This window comes from Gigantopelta aegis, chromosome 6 (assembly GCF_016097555.1).
Source record: "Gigantopelta aegis isolate Gae_Host chromosome 6, Gae_host_genome, whole genome shotgun sequence".
NCBI lineage: Eukaryota > Metazoa > Mollusca > Gastropoda > Neomphalida > Peltospiridae > Gigantopelta > Gigantopelta aegis.
In genome coordinates, this window is record NC_054704.1 from 42,990,363 (window position 1) to 43,013,048 (window position 22,686).

The following is a 22,686-nucleotide window of genomic DNA, read 5'->3' on the forward strand; positions in this document are numbered from 1 at the left end:
TTTAACGACACCACTAGAGCACATTGATATACTGATCATAGGCTATTGGATGTAAAACATTGGGTAATTTTAACATATAGTCTTAGAGAGGAAACCGCTGTATTTTTTCATTAGTAGCAAGGGATCTTTTATGTGCACCATCCCACAAACAGAATAGCACATACCACAGCCTTTGATATACCAGTCATGGTGCACTGGCTGGAACGAGAAATAGCCCAATGGGCCCACCGACATACATTGACAGACCTGCTGATGATTTTACTGTTCCCATCTTATAACATTAATTTAATATACTCTTCAAAAAAAGTAGTGGAACTCTAATAAGAATTTACAATTGCCAAAATTGTAAGGTATATTAGCTGTGGGGAATGATTATATGATAATAGTGAATTAATTGGGAAAACATTACAACTGGTAGTTCAGTATTACAGTAGATTGGGGTCAGAAGTGAAATTTGAAAGTTGACGTTTTTTATCAGTAAATCGCAAATTCAAACAATAAAAATTACTAAAAACAAAACAATAACAACTGTATGATCAACAGAATGAAAAATATTGACAGAAATAATGTTCCACAGTGATTAATGGACCTTCCTGGAAATTGTCAAAATCAAGAATGACACCCCACGCACGTGTATGGGGCAACTGCGTGATGCATGTGCAAACTATGGAATGTGTTTCGGTGTGTTGATAAACAGGCCTGAACGTTCTTTACTAGGATGTCTGTGGACAAAACATATGTTCGGTCTAATAGTTGAAATTAACATTAATATTTCAGGTTCCCCTACTTTTTTTGAAGAGTACATTAAAGTTGCAGACCTGTGAAAATGGACACTAAATTTGGTTAATTTACAAACCTGTAACAGTAACACATTTGGATAAAGTTACAATAATGTTGAACAAGAGTCTTTGTCGTTGAAACAGTGAAATATGCTTAAAAATAGATCAGCGCTTGTCTCCATAACAGATATTTCACAGATGCACATTCCTTTTTAAAACTATGAAAAATGCATTTTGTGGTATCAGAAACACCAAGATGACGATAAACACTTCGAATGTACGGAAATGGATAATGTAAACAATAAAATCCAACTAATGTCTCATTTCAAGTATCAAAAACGGCTCTAATAGTGAAAAATATGCGATACTGCTTAAAAACTAGGGTCTGTCGTTTTAAGTAAAAAACCATGCTATTGAGCATTTTGTAATGTCATAGAGCACTTTTGTCAACTGAACATACAACTGTTTTGTGTAGTGTTCTTGTAGTGCTTATAGTGTTTGTACATTGTAGTTGCACTCTTTGAATGCAGAATATAAGAACTTTAAACTTTTTAATTCTTTACCGATTGGTAAATTTAGTTGCTTTGATTATAAAGCTGTGGAAGATGAAAAACATTTTTATTTAGACTGTCCTATTTACAGCAACAACTATTTGATGTGTTGAACTACTTTTGTAAGTGTTCTACTCTAAATAGCAATTTAATATTTATATTTATTATGTCATTCAACAATGGTGACATTGAAATTCTTAACATTTAACATTAATATTTACAGACAATGTATGTCTAAATGTGAACTTCATGTTCCGGCTATCAGTGGGGCAGTAATTTATTTATTTCCAAGTATTTAGACCATTTTTTTATTATAACAGGCATTTTATTCCTATAAATTGGAATTAATACCACATTTGTGTTCTTGTCATGGACAGAACTCTCTGTCGAAGTCAGAGGTTGTGCCCATGACAGGCATGCTTGTACAGTTCTCTGATGGAAGCATGCCAAATATTACCCACACACCACCCACACCCACACATTTGTGTGTCTGTCTGGCTTGTATATTCATTATTATTTTTGTTGTTGTTATTGATGCTATATAATTATTGTCTTAGTTTGCTAACACTAGATTGCAATAATTAGAATTGAATTGAAATTGAATACAATTGCATGCATTAATCCTGTTACTTTTAAAATTTAATTGAAATTAACAAATATTGACCTACATAGTAAACAAAAAGAAATTCTTGCAGTATTAAAATCAATGGCTCACTATTGCATTGGGTTTGAATATTGGAATAAAAGAAACATTAGAAGGACATGTAATAAATGTAAACTTCAAAGATTATTACATAATTCTTTTAAAATGTTAAATAAGTGGACGTTAATAAATTTTCAGTTAGTTAGCAATTACCACTGATTGAAATTTAGAAATAATAATATTCCCATTATGCTGAAATTCTGTATATTTATTGAAATAAGAAATTCTGTATATCTATTGAAATAAGAAATTCTGTATATCTATTGAAATAAGAAATTCTGTATATCTATTGAAATAAGAATTCTGTATATCTATTGAAATAAGAATTCTGTATATCTATTGAAATAAGAAATTCTGTATATCTATTGAAATAAGAATTCTGTATATCTATTGAAATAAGAAATTCTGTATATCTATTGAAATAAGAATTCTGTATATCTATTGAAATAAGAAATTCTGTATATCTATTGAAATAAGAATTCTGTATATCTATTGAAATAAGAAATTATGCTGAAATATGATGATTATTTTATTTCATTACAGATGACTCTATAAACTGGACCAGTACTTTGATGGTTGCAATCAATAACTATCAGAAAAATGTGAGTATTGGTTATTATTTTCTTTTTGTTTCCTTTTATAAAAGTTACAGTCTCTAGTATGTTTTTAATAGCATCACTATCACCATCTTTTTAATTTCCTTGAGGTAATTTTTCAATTTCTTGGAGATCTTATTTATAATCTAGGTCACATTGAAGTGCAGTAAATGTAAAATAGACAACAATTGTGAGAGAATGTAACTGCTCAGTTCCTATTTTAAGAGGTATACTTCTTAAAGAGGTGCATGGTTTGGAAGATTGAATCCCATCGGTGGACCCATTCCTTTATATTTTTTCCCCCTTTTTTGTTTTGTTTCTATTTGTGCTAAAAATAGTAACAATACATTTAGGTTACATAGTTGACAATACTTAATGAAAACATACAAGTTTAATATACCATAATTTTCTGCATATTGTCGACAACTAGTAAACATTAGGTTTTAGAGAAAAAATAATATAGTCAGATGGATAGCCTACTATTTAGTTTTTATAAGGAATACAGTTTTAGTTGTGTGATTTTAATTACATGTAGCCTGCAAGTATATGTGCATATAGTACCTTCTGTATGTTTGTAGTTATTATTGATTGTACGTATAATTTATTTTTTAACTTTTATTTTCATTTAGCAGGTCGTTTCGGACGTTTCTGTCAACTCCACTACAGCACCAGACAAAGAGGTGAGAGATACAAACATCAGATTGCTTTCTTTCTTTTTTCAGTGGGATAAAACTCAGTTAAAATGTTTTTTAAAAATTACTGTTCCAATGCTTCTATATGCTCGTCTTCAACAGGTCATATTATGATATGGTGTTATCCGTCCATCTGTCCATAAACTTTTCGTTTCCAGATAATATCTTCCTTATCAATTCATATAGGATCATGAAACCTTGCATGCAAGTACAACTTGGATAAAGTTGTGTTGTGTACTATAACTAGGTCACTGTGACCTACTTTTAACACATTACTTCACATTAAAGGAAATTCTTGTCTGGGCCATATCTTCCTTATCAATTCATATAGGATCATCAAACCTTGCATGCAAGTACAACTTGTGATGAAGTTGTGTCGTGTACTATAACTAGGTCACTGCGACCTACTTTTAACACATTACTTCACATTTAAAGGAAATTATTGTCTGCCATATTTTCCTTATCAATTCATAAAGGACCCTCAAACCTTACATGCATGTATAACTTGGGATGATGGTGTGTCACCATAACTAGGTCATCACAACCTACTTTTCACGCATTACTGCACATTAAAAGCAATCCTTGTCCGGGCCATATCTTCCTTACATTTCATATAGGATCATCAAACCATGCGTGCAAGTATAACTTCTTAACTGTTGTGTTCAATTAAAACGTTTTTAAACGTTACTATAATTCTACTTCATCGTTTTAATTTGTGCCCAACATTTCAGCAGCCTTCACCTTCCTTCATCATGGGATTGCAGTTATCTCAGTTGTCTATGTAATACTGATGGATATTAAACAGCTATTCCTGACTAAAGATTTTATATAATATACAACTGACGGAATTGCAGTACTCTGGTGAAGGCAGGATGCTGTTGAAACACTGGGTACAAATTGTGACGAAAACGATGAAGTGTTTGATTTTTTCCAATCTTTTAAATTTTTATACAATACATATTGCACTGTGTTCAATCCTTGTATTTGATTTTCAGGGTTTTGTGAGGTTTGAACCGGGAAAAAGATACTATGTGTCAATAACAGGAAGCAGGCTGTGTTACTATCACTCTTTTGAGGTATCCACTGTGCATATTTATCGTTTAATTAATATGTGGTTTTTATTTGTGGCTTAATACATCATGCATATTTTGTGGATTAATTGGCACATAATTAGTTATGTTTATGGCTTAACTAGCATCTACATGTAGTATGCATGTTTAATGTATTAAAGGAGTGCATTTTTGTAGCATTTGATTAAAACGATCAGTAGTTTGCAAAAAATCTTTATTATTGTTACATGCCTCACATGACATTCGCTGACTCTTAAAGTTTCCTTTGATCCATTTGCGACTTAATCATGCCTATTCGGTTGTGACAACTATTTGTATGGTTGGTAGCTCAGTAGAAGAGCATTTTATTTAAAAATTAAAAAATTTGTTTTATGACATTTCTAGAGCACATTGATTATTGCAGTAAAATATCATCTGCATGTACTAAGCTTCCCCAATAATATCAGTTCAAAATTGGACAATTAGACAATATTTTGTGAGCTGAATGCAAGATTTTTTCTTTTGGTAACTCTTTTCTTGCAGTTAGCAGTTGGTAAAAAAACAATATTTGTTTTATTTAACCACGCTACTAGAGCACATTGATTTTTTATCTTATCATCGGCTATTGGACGTCAAACATATGGTCATTCTGACACTGTTTTTTAGAGGAAACCCACTGTCACCACATAGGCTACTCTTTTACGACAGGCAGCAAGGAATCTTTTATTTGCACTTCCCACAGGCAGGATAGCAACAAACCATGGCCTTTGTTGAACCATTTATGGATCACTGGTCGGTGCAAGTGGTTTATACCTACCCATTGAGCCTTGCGGAGCATTCACTCAGGGTTTGGAGTCGGTATCTGGATTAAAAATCCCATGCCTTGATTGTGATCTGAACTCAGTACCTACCAGCCTATAGACCGATGGCCTAACCATGACGCCACCGAGGCCGGTAAAGTTAACAGTTGGCTTAATTGGCGTAAATGGCAGATTGAGCCAAGTCTCTGCGAAGTGTATGAGTTTTTTGTTTAATATAATTGTAATGGTCTTTAATTTGTGGCTAGGATTACAAGTTACAATCACCAGTACACGAGATTCGCATGGAGCTGGCCTCTGTGAAGAATGTCCCCGGCCACAGAAAATGCAAACTGCAACTGACAACTAACTATGCATCTTTCATGTAAGTTTGCTCTTTATAACACAGGGTTTGATAATACTGACTGCATTAAGGAATTTGCTGTTATTATTTTTATATTTCATATGAAGTAAGGTTTATAGAGCGATGGTGTTAAATTCCTAGTAAAATTTAAGATTTAGTTACTGCCTACTCTTGCCTGGTTTTGTTGAATAGTAATTGTTTTTAACAATTGGTGTTTTGTTGTGTTCATTTCATTGATAAGTCTGTTCATTTTCAAGGAATCACAACTAATTTTTATACGCCCATCTAGGATGGGTTTTATTATGGTATGGCGTTGTCAGTTTGTCCATCTGTTAACTTTTTCTTGTCTGAACCATATCTTGCATTCAGATGCATACAGGACCATCAAACCTCACATGTAGGAACAACTTGGGATAGCAGTGTGTCGTGTACTATTACTATGTCACTGTGACCTACTTTTCACGGTCTACGCACATAACAGTAAATCCTTGTCTAGACCATATCTTGCATACAGATGCATACAGGGCCATCAAACTACATGTGGGATCAACTTGGGATGGTGGTTGGTCCAAAACAAACTCTTCATCCATACCATTGCAAAAATGTCACATAATTAGACTTGAATCATATCTGTAACATATTCATTAATATAGATACATTTGTATGGTTTTCCATCAAATTCCTGATGTACGTATCATGTAACTCACCGGTACTCTTGGGGTTTTTTAAATAGTAAAAAAATATGTGTCTGCCTAAAGTTATAAAATATTAATAATATATTCCTAAGGGCATCATACCACAAAAAAACAGTTTATTTTTATTTATTTAATGTACAAACCTTCAACAAATGTGTTATGGAGAGACCAGTTTTCTACTGTCAGTTCTTTCTTTCATCTACAATAAAAACAATTTAGTGTTTCTCTCCAGGTCCTCTGTGGGGTTTTTTATGACATCTCTTTAAATTTTTCTACCAGGAAATACTTTCACCAAAAAGGGAACTGCTACTGACAGTTACCCACCTACTGTAGTGTACTTCGAGGAAATGAAACATGTTAGATACTTGTTAACATGAGCCTTTTTGTTTTGTTTTGAATGTTTCTAATCATGTTCTAGCATTGTACACCGTTTTGTTGTCTCGAATGTGTAATATTTTTTGTTCTAAGCTAACCAGAATTTGATAATGTGACTTGTTTACTGTTTTAGATTTAAAGTCTATTTTTAACTCTCTCATCTCTTGGTGCAGTATTGTTTTTCAGTAGTCTAGTAATGTTCGAAATGTACAAATATGTTGTCAACCAGTGTTTCTGCCAGAAAGAAATTTTTGGGTATGACATTATGGGATTGAATGCAACCACAGTCAACAGGAGTTATGGGAACATCCCCAAGAAAGAAAATGGGTTACGTTTAGGGTTAGGGTTAAGAAAATCATATAGTAATGATAAGAATAATTTTATTTTTTTCAAAAGGTTAACGTTAAAAAATAAAATATGCCAAAATTTGGGTATGGTGCCATACCTGTTTTACCCTCTGGCAGAAACCCTGGACTTGTGGTTTTTTCTCTTGATATTGGTGGTATTTATTGCCACAGTGTTAAAAATAAGCAGTAAATCACAGCTGTCATGCTGCTCTTCCTAGTAACCGGATAAGATTAAAGTCACGAGGTGTAATGTATACCTATAGCTATGATCAAGTTTCTCAAATACAATTCTATCAGTCTTCTGTTGTCTTATTTACAATGCTGATGTTAGTTAATCTATATTCATCAAACAATTCAAAAATGCATCTATTATGGTGGCTTCGAGATCAAAGGATATTATCTTGCAGATTAACAACCCAAAAACCACCCAAAACATAATATGCACATAGATATACTTCTCCATTTACACAATATTATTACAATATACAGCAATGATAATGTTATAATTAAGGCTCAGTAAAGCTTCTATAGTCAGTCCCATCATTCAACAAAAATGTGGTTTTTGGTAAATAATTTCAGTTTGGTTTGATGTAAGAAGAAAAGTAAAAGTGTTTTGGAAATAACACAAAAACACTATTTTTGTGTGCAATTTAGAAAACAGTCGGCTTAGAAATAAATAACTTGTAGTAAATTCCATAGTACTAAATGAAAAAAAGGCGTTCCCAGTGGGAAGGACTATAGTATGTAACCTTTTTCATCTAATTGAGAGAGAGAGAGAGAGAGAGAGAGAGAGAGAGAGAGAGACAGAGAGAGAGACAGAGAGAGAGACAGAGAGAGAGAGCATACAAGACAAATAATTTACAAAGTAGCTAGAAATAAGATAATTTTAGTTTTCTCTACTAGGAACAACTTTAATCAGCTAATAGCTAACAACAAAGCACAGGGTTCACCCTGTTCATGGCCAAATTAGCCAGTTGCTAATGTTTATTTAGTTTTTGGCTAATAAAATATTTCTTAAATTAACCACATTTTAATAATTTTAAAGCTAATACTTAACATACATGTACATATGTGTAAATTGGCTAAACCAAACTGTGTTCCAGTGTGAACCCTGTAGGCAGTGTAGAGTTTAGTAGGTTTGGATGCATGGTACACAGTCAATGTTACGGTCCTACCCGTCAGTCTATTGATGATGAAAGTGTCTCTTTATTACTCTTAGCCTGTATGCGTTGTATAGTTTTGTTCATCTACTGTTGCAGCCTGGCATTCGATAATGTCACTGACACCCTGCTGTGGAAGATGGCAATGGAAGATGCTATTGCTGAAGGCCTGGCAGATGACAGTGTGAGTGTTATGACCTCGTTGTTATCAAAATAGGATTCTGTAAACTGTAAATTTTTATATTGATAGTTATCATCAGATTATTTTTGCATTTACCATAGATTGACACCCAATAGCTGATTTATTTTTCATGCTGGGGACTCATTAAACATTCATTCATTCATTCATTCATTCTGTAAACTTTAACATGTTGAACTGATGATGTGGCGTGTTCATGTTGGACTGACACAATATATTATATTCTAAACTTTAAATATATTTGAAAAAGAAATGGTTTTGTTGTTACAGACTTATATTGAAGAATAATTACATACTACCGGTATTAGATATTTAAAATAATGTAAATCACTGGGGAAAATAATTTTAGTATGAATAAAACATTTTAAGTGTCTTTTCACAATTGTCAACATTTTTATACCTAAAAATAATATACTTAAATTATGGTTTGTAATAATAATATCTATACAAATTATTTAGAATATTTTAGAATCCTAAAGTCCGAACCAAATTGTTAACTACAATAAATTACTCTCCTAGCTTTGATTACTGTGACATTTTTTCTAAATTTTGTCCAGACGTAAGTTGTAAAAAAAAAAACCATAACAGTAACACAGATTCCACACATAAGTATGGACTTCGCTGAGATCACATAGGACAAAATACATGCAGTTTTCTGCCGTCTGCCATTTTGCTTTTTATGGAATACACTTCAAAGGAGGGTGAAAGTCTCCAAAGTATTTGACATAATTAATATAAAAATCAATGTTCTCTAGTGGTATCTTTTAACAAAACAAATTTAAAAAAAAAAAATAATGATGATGTCATCACATTTGCTTTTATAACGTAACACATTATGAAGTTGTTAGATTAAGTCATATCCTTTCACCCCTCTTGGAGAGTATTCCATAAAAAGGCAAAATGGCAGCCAGCACAAAATTACATGCTTTTTGCCCAATGCTATCTCGACGAAGTCGATATAGGTGACATAGTTATCATCTAGTATTTGGAATCTGTGTCATTGTAATGGTTTATCCAAGATTTCTGTCTGGACAAAATGTGGGTAAAATCTTTTTCAAAAATAAAGGTAGGAGAGCAATTTATCATAGTTGTTAACATTTTGGTTCGGACTTTAAATAGTTTGCAGTAAGGTTTTATAGTGACTGGACATATTGGTCAATATTTTCCAGAGTGTACAAACTTTACTCAAAGGAAGAGGGGGGTTAATGTGATAAACTTGAGTAAACAAAAAATGTTGATAAAATTATTTCTTACAATATCAACATTTTGGATGTCTGCTTTGAGGAGAAAGGAAGGGAGGACCTAAAACATGGTTTGTATACTCACGGAATTTTCATAATTGTGAATGTCCCCTTTCCATTCGTTTTGTTTTGGTTATTCATTAAAATTCTGTTCCTTTGTGTGCTTCTTTTCCATTGTGCATTCATCTGTTTATTATTGTAGGTTTTAATGATGGTCTACAAGAATGACAGCAATAAGATTTGTGCCGATTGTGAAGACCCCAGTACGTATTCTCTACCATTAATATTCACACTGCTAACAAAAGGAAGAGTTTTGAAAAATAAACAAATGTTAGAATATAAATGCAAATTCAGGAAAGACAATATTCAATATTTTAGAGGCATTAATGAGTTAGGTGATGTTTATTTGTCAATTTATGTACGTGTTAGTTGTTGTTTTCATTAACATGACATCCATGTAATATAACAAAATTACGAATTTAAATGTTAAATGCACTACCATAGGAAGGTGCCAAAAAGTGGTGGGGGCACACACACACATATATTATTTATATATTTATATATATATATACTCTTCAAAAGAAGAAACGCAAAACCACATTGTCGTAACATTTGGAGAATTGATTTAATTATTGAATGGTGAGTCCGATAATTACCAAATGTTGCAGGATTGTTCACAATTCACTCTAGTCCATTGTGAGTAAGTGATAGGACACACCGCCAAGGTCAAGGTCATCTGGAGTCAATACCGGGTGTGGCCTCCGCGTGTGTTGACAACTGCCTGGCACCGCCTGCCCATTGAAGCAACCAGAGTACGGATGACGTCCCGGGGGATGGTGGCCCACTCGGCCTGCAAGGCTGCTGCCAGCTCGGGCAGGGTCTGGGGCTGTGGTTGTCGCTGTCGGAGGCGTCGGTCCAACTCGTCCCATAGATGCTCAATTGGGTTCAAATCCGGTGATATCGATGGCCAAGGAAGGACATTAATGTTGTTGTTCTGTAGGAAAGCCGTTGTGAGACGTGCTGTGTGAGGCCTGGCGTTGTCATGTTGGACCACTGCGTTGGCGTTGGCCATAACTGGAACGATGTGTGGCCGGAGGATCTGGTCAATGTAGCCCTGTGCATTCAGGTTGCCCTGCACGTGGACCAGGTCAGTTCTGTCAGTGTGTGAGATGGCTGCCCACACCATGACACTACCCCCGCCGAATCTGTCCACTTCCTGCACGCAGTTTGCCGAATAACGTTCACCACGACGCCTATACAAGCGACATCTTCCATCATGACGTCGGAGCAGAAATCGGGACTCGTCACTGAACCACACCTGTCTCCATCGCAGTTGAGGCCATTGTCGATGAATCTGGCACCACTGCAGTCGGAGTCGACGGTGTTGTGGTGTTAAGATGACACCTCGAACTGGACGTCTGGCACGAATTCCTACCTCACGTAGGCGGTTCCGTACGGTCTGGTCGGATATCCTGCGCAAACCTGGTATTGCTGCGGCTGTGGAGGTGGCAGTAGTCAATCGTTCCCGAAGGTGGCGTACCCGGATGTAGCGGTCCTGCCCGGGGGTAGTGACCCGTGGTCGACCGGATCTAGGGAGGTCACGTGTTGATCCATGTTGCTGGTAACGGTCCCACAGTCTGGAGATGGTGCTTGGGGACACATGGAATGCCCTGGCAACGGCCGTTCTGGATTCGCCTGCGTCTAGTCGGCCGATGGCATTGTTTCTCTGCGGTTCACTGAGACGTGGCATGTCCTGGATTGTCAACTGTCGGCCAGATACAGAGGCCAGGCAAGCGAACAGCCTGCACTTTTAACACTGTCGGTGTTCATGTTGCACGTGCAGACAACGCACGTGCAGTGGTGACATGGTTTGCACGTGGCTGCGTTTTTGCGAATATTCACATTTTGGAACTTTATTGTACAGTAGCTGCGTTTTATCGAATGTAACCGTGGGAATGTGTTTGGGACATGCAATGACCTTATATTCACAAAGCATGAACCGGTAGGAAACATAAAATCGGAGTTATAACCCATTTGTACCCTTTTGCGTTTCTTTTTTTGAAGAGTATATATATATATATATATATATATATATATATATATATATATACACATGTATAAATATATGAAAAACATCTCTGTTGCTACATGCCCCTATTGTCCGCCGCTCCCTACTTCCTACGTCAGTGAAATGTCATCTGTACTATAATATATGGCACATATAAAAGTTTTGAAGGAAGGAAGAAAATGTTTTATTTAACGACACACTCAACACATTTTATTTACGGCTATATGGCATCAGACATATGGTTAAGGACCACACAGATATTGAGAGAGGAAACCCGCTGTCACCACTTCATGGTCAACTCTTTTTGATTAACAGCAAGGGATCTTTTATATTCACCATCACAAAAACAGGATAGATAGTACATACCACAGTTTTTGATATACCAGTCGTGGTGCACTGACTGGAACGACAAATAGCCCACCGACGAGGATCGATCCCAGGTCAACCATGCTTTACCACTTGGCTACGTCCCACCCCTATAAAGGTTTTGAAGCAATGTTATTGTGTGTTTTGACATGTAATATTTAATTCAAAACCAGAGTGTTTGATGTGTTCTATCATGATGTCACATCTTATTGTCATGGAATCAAGTTTGCTGTAATTTGATAACAGATTCTAGTTTGTTTTAGCACCATGTTTTTGGTTGTTGGAATTATAAACAACTTAGTACTGTCATTTCAGATCCTCACTGGGCATCAATCAACTTGGGTATTGTTCTGTGTAAAAAATGTGCAGGTAGGTTTGAAGAAAGATTTCAGACAATGGAACTTGTCTGGAAAAATGTATCAACATAATCTTATTATACCTAGTGTGAAAACATATTTATATCCTATATCACATTTGTCACTGGATATTGTTCATTAAAGAAGCTACATACATGTCTCATTTATATTTTCTTAGTGATATCATAGCTTTTAACAACCAATTTAAGCATTTAACTGTATAATACTGTGGCAGATTTTCATAATGAATTAATCGTTTCCAAAACTCTCTTTTTTTTAATTTATTTATTTACTTATTTTATTTTGATCCTGTAACTACTGTTTCTATTGGCCGATTGTGATGACCAATTAAAACTAATTCATAAATGTAAACTAGCAAATTTTGACTTTTGACGTTATGCATGTGATGTCACATGCATAGATACATAGCAAAATTGCTCATTTGACTTCTAAGTTATCATACAATGTAGTTGAAATAACAGAAATAATAGCTTTTCCACTTAATTTTTATGGACTGCAGGTTAAAAATAATTACTATTCAGGCCGAATGGGAAATTCCTCTTGGCAAGCTCACATAATATCCCATTCTTACTACCACAGGATAAAATCAGTATCCTACATCATTAACTAGTTATTATCTATTTATTATGGAATGTTTTTGTTGAACAATACATTTAACTTAGTCTAATATAATTTCATGTTGGAATTGGATTTTATCATCTACTGTTAGAAACTTTATTATTAATTTGGTCTTGTCACAGATTTCGTAGTTAAACAGATGGGTTGGTTTATTTGGCATCCATTTCAGAATTCTGGATTTTTTTACTGTTCATATCCTTATTCTTTGATAAAAAAAAAAAAAAAAAGCTACCAGTAATCACATTCTTTCTCAGATCCAGGGAAGTTTTAAAGATCTATTTACATTCTTATTTACCTATTTGTATGAGAACTGTATTGTAATAAATATGGATCTAATTCAAATGATCTGCTATTGTTGTGCAGGTATTCACCGCATGTTTGACTACAGAATTTCTAAGATACGATCACTGAGAATGGACACCCGAGTGTGGACGCCAAGCTTGATAGAGGTTGGTGACGTGTTATTTAAAATATTTCTACAATTTCTAAAACAAAAATATTTAGGATTTGTCACTCAGTGACGATAACACATTTTAGAGTGAAAATTTCACTATTTCACTCTAAAATATGTTATTGTCACTGTAGACAGTGTTATCTTCACTGTGCGAAAGACGGAACTATTTTGCTGCTGGCATTTAAAAAAATAAAGGTAAATTGCCAAAAGTTCTATAATAAATAGAAAATGTCATGTTTTTTGTCAAATATGATTTATATCTCATCAGGTTAAGTTATCACACTCTTCGCGCAAGCGTGATTCAAGACATATGATTGTAAACTTCACTCGATGAGATATGTATCATATTTGACAAAAAAACATGAAATGTCCTCTATTTATTAACAGTTAGAATGAAGATTGATATTATGCTGTGTGCTTCCTGTCACCAGTTTGTTGTGGTTCTGTATAATATACTATGGTGTGAGATCTTGTTCAGTTGGTTGAGCGCTTGCCTGAGCTGCGTGCATTGTAGGATGTTTTCACCTTAGTGGATCCATTCTTTGATTGCATTCCCCCATCCCAACCAGTGCACCATGACTGGGATATCAAAGGTCATGGTATACATGTATGCTTTCCTGTCTGTGGAAAGTCCATATAAAAGATCCCTTGCTGCTAATGAAAAAATCTAGCCAGTTTCCTCTCTAAAATTACATGTCAGAATTACCAAATGTTTGACATCCAATAGCTGATGATTAATAAAAAAAAGAAGTTTGTTTTGTTTAATAACACCACTAGAGCACATTGATTTATTAATCATCGGCTATTAGATGTCTAACATTTGGTAATTTTGACATATAGTCTTAGAGAGGAAAACCACTACATTTTTCCATTAGTAGCAAGGGATCTTTTATATGCACCATTCCACAGACAGGATAACACATACCATGGCCTTTGATATACCAGTCGGGTGCACTGGCTTGAACAAGAAGTAGCCCACTGATAGTGATCAATCCCAAAAGGACCGTGCATCAAGCAAGCACTTTACCACTAGGCTACTTTCCGCCCCTGATTAATAAATCAATGTGTTAAACAAAATAAACGTTTAACCTTTTTTAACTGTATATGATGTATGCTAGAAATATAAACATAAAGCTTGAGTATATTAATGCTATCTCAACACATTGTTTAATCATTAACCTTTTTAGTATTCACTACTTGTGACACAGGTCATAGGCTAAACTGTACATAGGTTCCTCATTTAGATTGTAATAGGAAGTTTGTTTCTGATACAAACACAAATATTATTTCTCTAAAAAGGAGATTTTCAGTTTAAGATGGTGGGTATGAAACATTCTTCATTAATATTTTTTAACAGTATTTTGATTATTTAATGCATCCTCCTTTGTCTTTCAGATGATGATTTCGATAGGCAATGCCAATGCCAACAACTTCTGGGAGTTTGACCTGCTGCCTGAACTTAAGATAGAGCCCAGCTGTAACGATATGAAGAGAAAGCAGTTCATCCAGGAAAAGTACAAAGACAAGAAGTTCATCAGACCGCATCGGCACCAGCATGATGCCCGTTTTCTTAATGAGGTCAGTTCTCAGGCACATAGACAGCATTTGGGTTACGATATGGTGAGGTGGGGAATGAGCAAGAGACAGAAATTCTTGTGACTGCTAATGAGTGTTCTTGACAAAAATGGACCAGTTTGGACCAGTCCATAATTTTGTTTGGGGTGTATGAGGTGTGGTTGGAGAAATGCATTGAGGTTTTAGGTCAGGATAAATATTACTGCAAAGGATAAAAAACCTATTTCTTTTCTACTTTACCTGATCTCAAACAAAGTCATATTCCCCTAAGGATATTAGTCTGGGCCGTCATCCCAACAGCCAATGGGATGGCCAAAATGTTCCAATGAGTCATCCTTCCTGTTTCAGTCATCACTGTAATTTCCTTCTTTCTTCTTCACTGTTTTGACCGACCTCGGTGGCGTCGTGGTTAGGTCATCGGTCTACAGGCTGGTAGGTACTGGGTATGGATCCCAGTCGAGGCATGGGATTTTTAATCCAGATACCGACTTCAAACCCTGAGTGAGTGCTCTGCAAGGCTCAATGGGTAGGTGTAAACCATTTGCACCGACCAGTGATCCATAACTGGTTCAACAAAGGCCATGGTTTGTGCTATCCTGCCTGTGGGAAGCGCAAATAAAAGATCCCTTGCTGCTAATCGGAATGAGTAGCCCATATAGTGGCGATAGCGGGTTTCCTCTCAAAATCTGTGTGGTCCTTAACCATATGTCTAATGCCATATAACCGTAAATGTGTTGAGTGCGTCGTTAAATAAAACATTTCTTTCTTTCTTCACTGTTTTGGTGCGGACGTCTTTTTTCTTTGCTCCACTTTTATCTAAATCATTGGGTCTATTGCCTTTTTTAAGGCCTGCACTAGAATGTATTAAGAGGGATGGGTCTTAGAAAACTATTTACATTTCAGTATTCCACTAACCACAACATAAAACAACGTTGATATCTTAAAACTAAAGATACTAGTCCTGAATATTGATTATAATTTTATGTCTAATAACGTCATGATATTTGTCTTGTCTTTCCAGGAGCTGTTGCGGCTTGCCGAGACCGATCAGTTACTCGATGTGATGTCAGTATATTTGTCTGGTGCAAACGTGAGTATATTACATTGTCTTTCTGTGAGAAGGGAAAACACAAAAAAAAAACAGCAACTAATGTTAGAATGTTGTGTTACATTATGATAGTATCATATTACATAAATCATGTTATAGTGATTTGCTCTATAGTTACTGTGTACATATATTCCCATGTCATTTGAATGTTCATCATCATTCCATAACTCTTTTGTCTGAATCTGCTCTTTATTCCATTATTGTTTTATACAGTGAGTGTAATGATGAAGTATGTTTCTTCCTGATATAATTTTTTCTTGCACACCCGTTGGTGAGAACATCATTCGTTATTTTCAATAACACACATAGTCGTAAAATAAACAGTATCTAACGACCGCTCATGGAGCACTCTCTTTATACATGACATTTACAGTTATTACACCTAACCACCTCCACCCACCCCCAAAAAACCCCTAAAACCCCTCAAACAAATCACACAAAAAAACAAAACAAAAACGCCCAACAAAAACAACCAACACACACACACACACACACACACACACACACACACACACCCGAAAATACAAAGCAAACACAAAACAAAACACCAACCCACCCACCTAAACAAATACTCTAAAATAACACCACCAGAACGAAACCTGTCCATGCACAAATACATATACAGTGAAACCTCTCAAAACCAAACCCTCTGTAAACTGGAATTCACTTATACCGGACATTTTTCACACTCTTTTTAAATATCAGACTGAGTACAGAACATAACCTCACTAAACCAGATGCCCATTTAACCAGCCTTTTTACTTGGTCGATTGGGTATCCGGTTTAGAGGGGTTTCGGTGTATTTATTATTGAGGATTGTGCTCTTAGTATGTATTGATTTTGTATGTCACTATGTATTATCAGTTATATAATATAATCATGTGCTCCAGTGCCACTAGGTCAAAGGTAAATAAACTTATCCATGGCTTTATTCAAATATTAGGAGTCACTTGAACAAACTAACTTACGTCAGCAGCGATATATCACCGATATGACGTATCGTTATACATGTATTTTGTTCTCGGCTTGAATATGTTTTAATGTTTATTCAATAAAATATGTATTGTAAAAGTTGATTGTTCACTGTGACGTATATTTACCAAAATAGGACTCAAGTAAACAGCAGCAATATGTCACTGTTATGACGTATCGCTTTAGTTTGTTCTCGGCTTGTTCAGTGTTGAGAGTTAAAGGTATGCGATAGGCTAAGTGAATGGGTACACGAAATGTCCAAGAAAGCATTTTTTTCTACTTGTTCATCATTTCAGTAAGACCATGTTGTGTGAAGATGTAACACAGAATCAATTCCCATGTGCTAAATTAGATAGTTTACTAAAAGCAGAAATTTTCAAATCAGTAGTTTGCTTTAATAATAATATATTCATTAATAACTTCATCTGAACCTGGGGCTTTTTATGGTTAAGAATTTTAATGACAGAAATTAAGTCTTGCTTGTGATGTACTATTGCATAGAGAATGCTTGGTGAAAATTGATTTGGGAATCACAGCCATGTTCATTTTTAACATATTGGTGAAGTGATTCTAAAGGTGGAAGATTTATAACTTTTATTTCATATCATGTTTATGTCCAGAATAAATAAAAAAAAAAATTGTCACAAAGGACATAAACAGTATACGAAATGGTAGCGAATTTAATATCCTATTTATTACCAATTGATCGATTTCAATTTTTATCACTTAACTTGTTTAATTAATGTTCCGGTGAGATGTAGTTTGCCAGTTGTATGACATCGTGAGACGTAACATTTTGATATGTACCAAGATATTTTTAACAATTTGGGTAATAATACTGTAGTTGTTTTGTTTTCTTTTAAGAATTGCCAAAACCATCGTTTGTCATATTGGTCAAGATTTGTAAGTTCCTGCTCCATGTTCGGTGATGTCTTAATATCACATTTGTCTTAATTTGTGCTGGCATTTAGAAGTCATTTGTTAACTGCTAGTTTTTCTGGCTTCCATATACAGTGGACTCTGTCTAAACCGGACTCACTTCGTACCGTCGAAATAGTCCGGTTTACAGAGAGGACCAGTTTAGACAGAGTTCATCCAGAGTTATGGTTCTTGAATGATTGACAACTCGCGATCAACAATGACATTTGAACCCATGGATTGTAACGATTGCAGTTACATATCAAATATATTTTTCTGCATAAATATTAGTGGCTGCATATTAAATGTGTTTCAGGTCATTCTAATATTTGTACTAGGTTAAATTTCATTTTATTTCCTAAACATTATTTTTTCGTACGTACGAAATTATTTGAATACAAAATCCAGTTTGGGCTTCTTATAATTATTAACACAACCAGAAACACCTTGAATATATAGACATTGATATTCTAAACAAGAAATATATTTATACATGCCGAATTCTTAAGTGAAATCAGTTAGATATCAACACACACACACACACAAGTGTGATTACATTTCGTATTTGATCTTGCGATGGCGTCCTGATTACTTGGCAAATGACGATCACAAGCATCCCGTCGTTCATTCAAATCCCAATCCGGTGTAGACAGAGGTAATTAATACATGAACAGTTCTTTCGTTCTTGATTTTTGATCTGGAGTCCGGAGTAGACAGAATACGGATTAGGCAGAGATTTATACCTAAGAGATAAACGGTAGCTGGACGGGGCTTTAGAAATGGACCGGTTTACGCAGAGATCCGGATTACACAGAATCCGGTTTAGACAGAGTCCACTGTATATATATTTTTTATTTTTTTTGAGCAGTCTACCAAATCACAGTCTGTTATGGCCATGCTTGAGTTTCTCGTTGTTTTGTGTATTCACCATTTTGTTGACGACATGTAATGTACTAATGTTGTCCACTGTAGCATTAAGTTCTTCTGAAATATGATCACTTAGCTTGTCTAGATCTCAAAATAAAATACCCATAAACATCAGCTGGAGGCATGTTGTGCCTAACGTTAGATGAATGTCATATGATAGAGTATGATGGTACCAGTCAAATGTTTTGCAAGCGCTCAGTCTCCTGAATACACCACTGATGTTTATTCTAATTTTGTATTTTTGCTACATGTTCATTATCATTTTCTTGTCGGTTCTAATAGAAATTCTATATTGACACATTCAAAGAAATTGAGTGTTCAAAAATTGTCAAAATTACAGCTTTACTCTTCTTTTTTTCTGATACACAAATGAAAGCCATGACATCATCATCATCCATAATTCTCTGACAAGTAATTTAAAAACCATTTATCTTGATCTTCATCAACACTCAAAATACAAAGTGTCAGATTCCTATTTGGTCTGCTACTACATGTATGTAAACTACATGTATGTAAACTACATGTTAAACTACATGTATGTAAACTACATGTATCTAATATCTAAATTGCTGGCAGGGATTTATTCAGACTTTCTGTGTGTTCAAACATAGGCCCCTTCCCAAAAGAAAGTGGCACTGAAAATTCCAGATTATGTACTAAAAATTCCAAAAATCTATATTTAATTTTATGTTTGTTGTAATAAATCAATTTAACAGAGGTGTATTGCATCATTCAGTGGCCTGAAATCACATCACAAATATGATTTACTTGCACTAATTTTTCCAGTTCCACCAGACATGGGACCCTGGCCAGATATCCTGGATAAATCTCTGGCTGGGTTCATTCATGAAGTTTGAGGGGACGGGATTTAGCTCAGTCGGTTGAGTGATTGCTTGAGGTGCTTGCGTCGCAGGATTAAACCTCCTCAGTGGATCCATTCAGCTGATCAGGTTTTTTCTCGTTCCATCCAGTGCACCACAACTGGACAAAGGTTGTGGTATGTGCTTTCCTGTCTGTGGAAACGTGCATATAAAAGATTCCTTGCTGCATTAAGAAAAATGTAGTGGGTTTCCTCTGATGACTACGAGTCAGAATTACAAAATGTTTGACATCCAATAGCGGATGATTAATTAATCGATGTGCTCTAGTGGTGTCGTTAAACAAAACAAACTTCTTCTTCATGAAGTTTGAAATCATTGTAAAATGTTACAACATAAAATATTGTGTCAACTGGTTCAATCTGGGAATAACTGTTCCAACATTAAAATCACCAAAAAGCGGACACTGTTTTCAGTGGATTATTTATTGATTTCATTAACACATTAAAAATATCATTGTTAAAATAAAGAAAAAAAATTGTGATATTAAACAGCATGGTCTTCTGATCAAACCATACACATGTACACAATGTAGTATACCATTTCAATTTAAACATTTCTTAATTCAAAGTATTTTAGGTCTCCTGCCCATATCGCAATTAATGTATTACAAACATATTTTTTTCATTCTATATTTCACTTAATACATAATTATATATAAATATTCACATACATAATGCATATTTTCCAGTATATTTTAGTTCATCATTTTCATTACATGAACAACGTAGTATAAAATAAGATGGGCCTTGATTTCATTTCATTTCAACTTATTTTTGTGCTTATATCCAATTAAGGTTCAAGCATGCTGTCCTGGGCACAAATCTCAGCTATCTGGGCTGTCTGTCCAGGACAGTGGGTCTCCTGCCCATATCACAATCAGTGTATTACAAAAAAAAAAAAACATTCTACATTTCACTTAATTTGTGTCCACAAATACATAATTATATATAAATATTCCCATACAAAATGCATATTTTCTAGTATATATTAATAATTTTTATTACATGTACAACGTAGTATAAAATAAGATGGGTCTTGATATCATTTCAGCTTATTTTCGTACTTATATCCAATTAAGGTTCAAGCATGCTGTCCTGGGCACACACCTCAGCTATCTGAGCTGTCTGTCCAGGGCAGTGGGTTAGTTGTTAGTTGGTTAGTGAAAGAGTTGAGTGAGGATGTAGTGGCCTTACACCTACCCATTGAGCCCTTAAGAACTCACTCTGGGTTGGAGCTGGTACCAGGCTGTGAACCCTGTACCTACCAGCCTGTAGTCCGATGGTTTAATGATGAACAAGTACTTGACATTGTACAGTTATATCATTTCCAATGTGTTAATTTCTGTGTATAATATACCCATTAGACAGACGTTTGCACTATTGTTACGATTTCAAAGAACCCTAATTAGAAAATAGATGTGGTGTTTCTATGTTGGACGGACTTTGATTGACTGGCAGTCGTTAGGTAATCAAGATTAAATAATACCTTCCACACTAATTGCTGTGCAGTTATAGTTCAGGTGCTTCTGGTTCCGTTCTGTATTCTGAATGGATAGCCAAACATGTATTCATTTTAGTCACATTGTTTAAGTCAATTAGTGTAGGCACAGGATTATATTATTACTTCTCACAGTAATAGCTGGGTAACTGCAGTACATGGTCTGTCATCTTATGGTTCAGTTTTATTCTCTCAGTGGATACTGGAAATCTTCCTTCAAATAATTATATTGGTTGTTGAACCAAGAGTAAATTAAGTGTTGTATGAACCGTATTTGACATTTTCTGATGAAAGATAACAAAAAAAAAAAAAAGAGGAAAAGAAAGCCACCACCAACAACAAAACAATGACTAATTGTTTTTAAGAAGTGTCCAAAATGGGAACAGTTGTGTCCAAAAATATACATATACATATTTATGACAGAAAGGTAACTTCTAAATACATGTATGTACGTTATGGTTTACAAAGTTGTTAATACCACTAACACTCGCACACATATATTTGATTGGTTGTTTACTAACAGTTACTGTTTATTTTGTTCATTATCATCATGATCTTTATTTTTGTTTGTGTTTTATTATATTGGTTTTTATGCTTATTGCACAGTATCCATTATGAACATAAAAAATATTTTGTATTTTGTATGTTACAAAATATATTTGGTTCTAAAATAAGGAAGACAAGACTTGACTTGACATAAAATGATTATTTGGATGAGATAATGGTTTTAAATATATGTACACCATGTACAGCTATATAAAATATTAAGATCTTTTATTTTTATCTTTAAAAAGTATAGAAATTGTCTACGACAAATGTTACTGTGGCCCTCAAGTTGGCCATCATACCAGTTAGCCACAAATATGCCCAGTCAACTAATCAAAATAAGGAAATAGTAAAATAATTTATTCTCTAACATGTGTACTATTTTCTGAATTATTCAACATTGATTTGTGCCAGCTTCTTTTAATTGGACACATCTAATATATACTATACTATGTGTGTATTCACTTTATGACATGTTTGTCAATAACAGTTTTTATTATCATTACTGTTGGCTATTGTTATTTGACTATTGAATATGCTTTTAAAGGCAGAATAACACTAAGTAACCTAATAAATGTCCTGGCAAAATATTACTGAAACAAACATGTACATTGATTTTGCTCTCAAAATACTTTATTCCGTCGGCTACATGTACATAGTCAGTACATCCCACTTGTTATTGATATTTTGGTATATTATGATTGAATTATAGCTGCATAGCCATAAATCAGAAACATTATTTTGAACACTGTTAGGTAACATTAGATGTGCAAAACGGTAGAAAAATGTTAGGTTTTGTTAATAACTAAAGAGGAACATATACCCACTGTA

At 34.6% G+C, this 22,686-nt stretch overlaps 1 protein-coding gene across 5 annotated transcripts in view; it reads left to right on the forward strand.

Moving 5' to 3' along the window:
- Positions 1 to 22,686, forward strand: part of LOC121374327 (arf-GAP with Rho-GAP domain, ANK repeat and PH domain-containing protein 2-like) — a 123,237-nt gene that overhangs the window by 60,708 nt on the left and 39,843 nt on the right. For 3 of the 5 annotated variants that reach the window (XM_041501390.1, XM_041501389.1, XM_041501393.1), the window contains 11 exons: positions 2,577 to 2,635; positions 3,259 to 3,309; positions 4,317 to 4,397; positions 5,437 to 5,552; positions 8,208 to 8,292; positions 9,751 to 9,811; positions 12,298 to 12,351; positions 13,341 to 13,426; positions 14,827 to 15,009; positions 16,028 to 16,096; positions 17,951 to 17,989. In XM_041501390.1, coding sequence (XP_041357324.1) covers positions 2,577 to 2,635; positions 3,259 to 3,309; positions 4,317 to 4,397; positions 5,437 to 5,552; positions 8,208 to 8,292; positions 9,751 to 9,811; positions 12,298 to 12,351; positions 13,341 to 13,426; positions 14,827 to 15,009; positions 16,028 to 16,096; positions 17,951 to 17,989 — 884 coding nt within the window. The remainder of the gene's footprint in view (positions 1 to 2,576; positions 2,636 to 3,258; positions 3,310 to 4,316; positions 4,398 to 5,436; positions 5,553 to 8,207; positions 8,293 to 9,750; positions 9,812 to 12,297; positions 12,352 to 13,340; positions 13,427 to 14,826; positions 15,010 to 16,027; positions 16,097 to 17,950; positions 17,990 to 22,686) is intronic. The other 2 variants (XM_041501391.1, XM_041501392.1) reach the window with 2 other exon arrangements.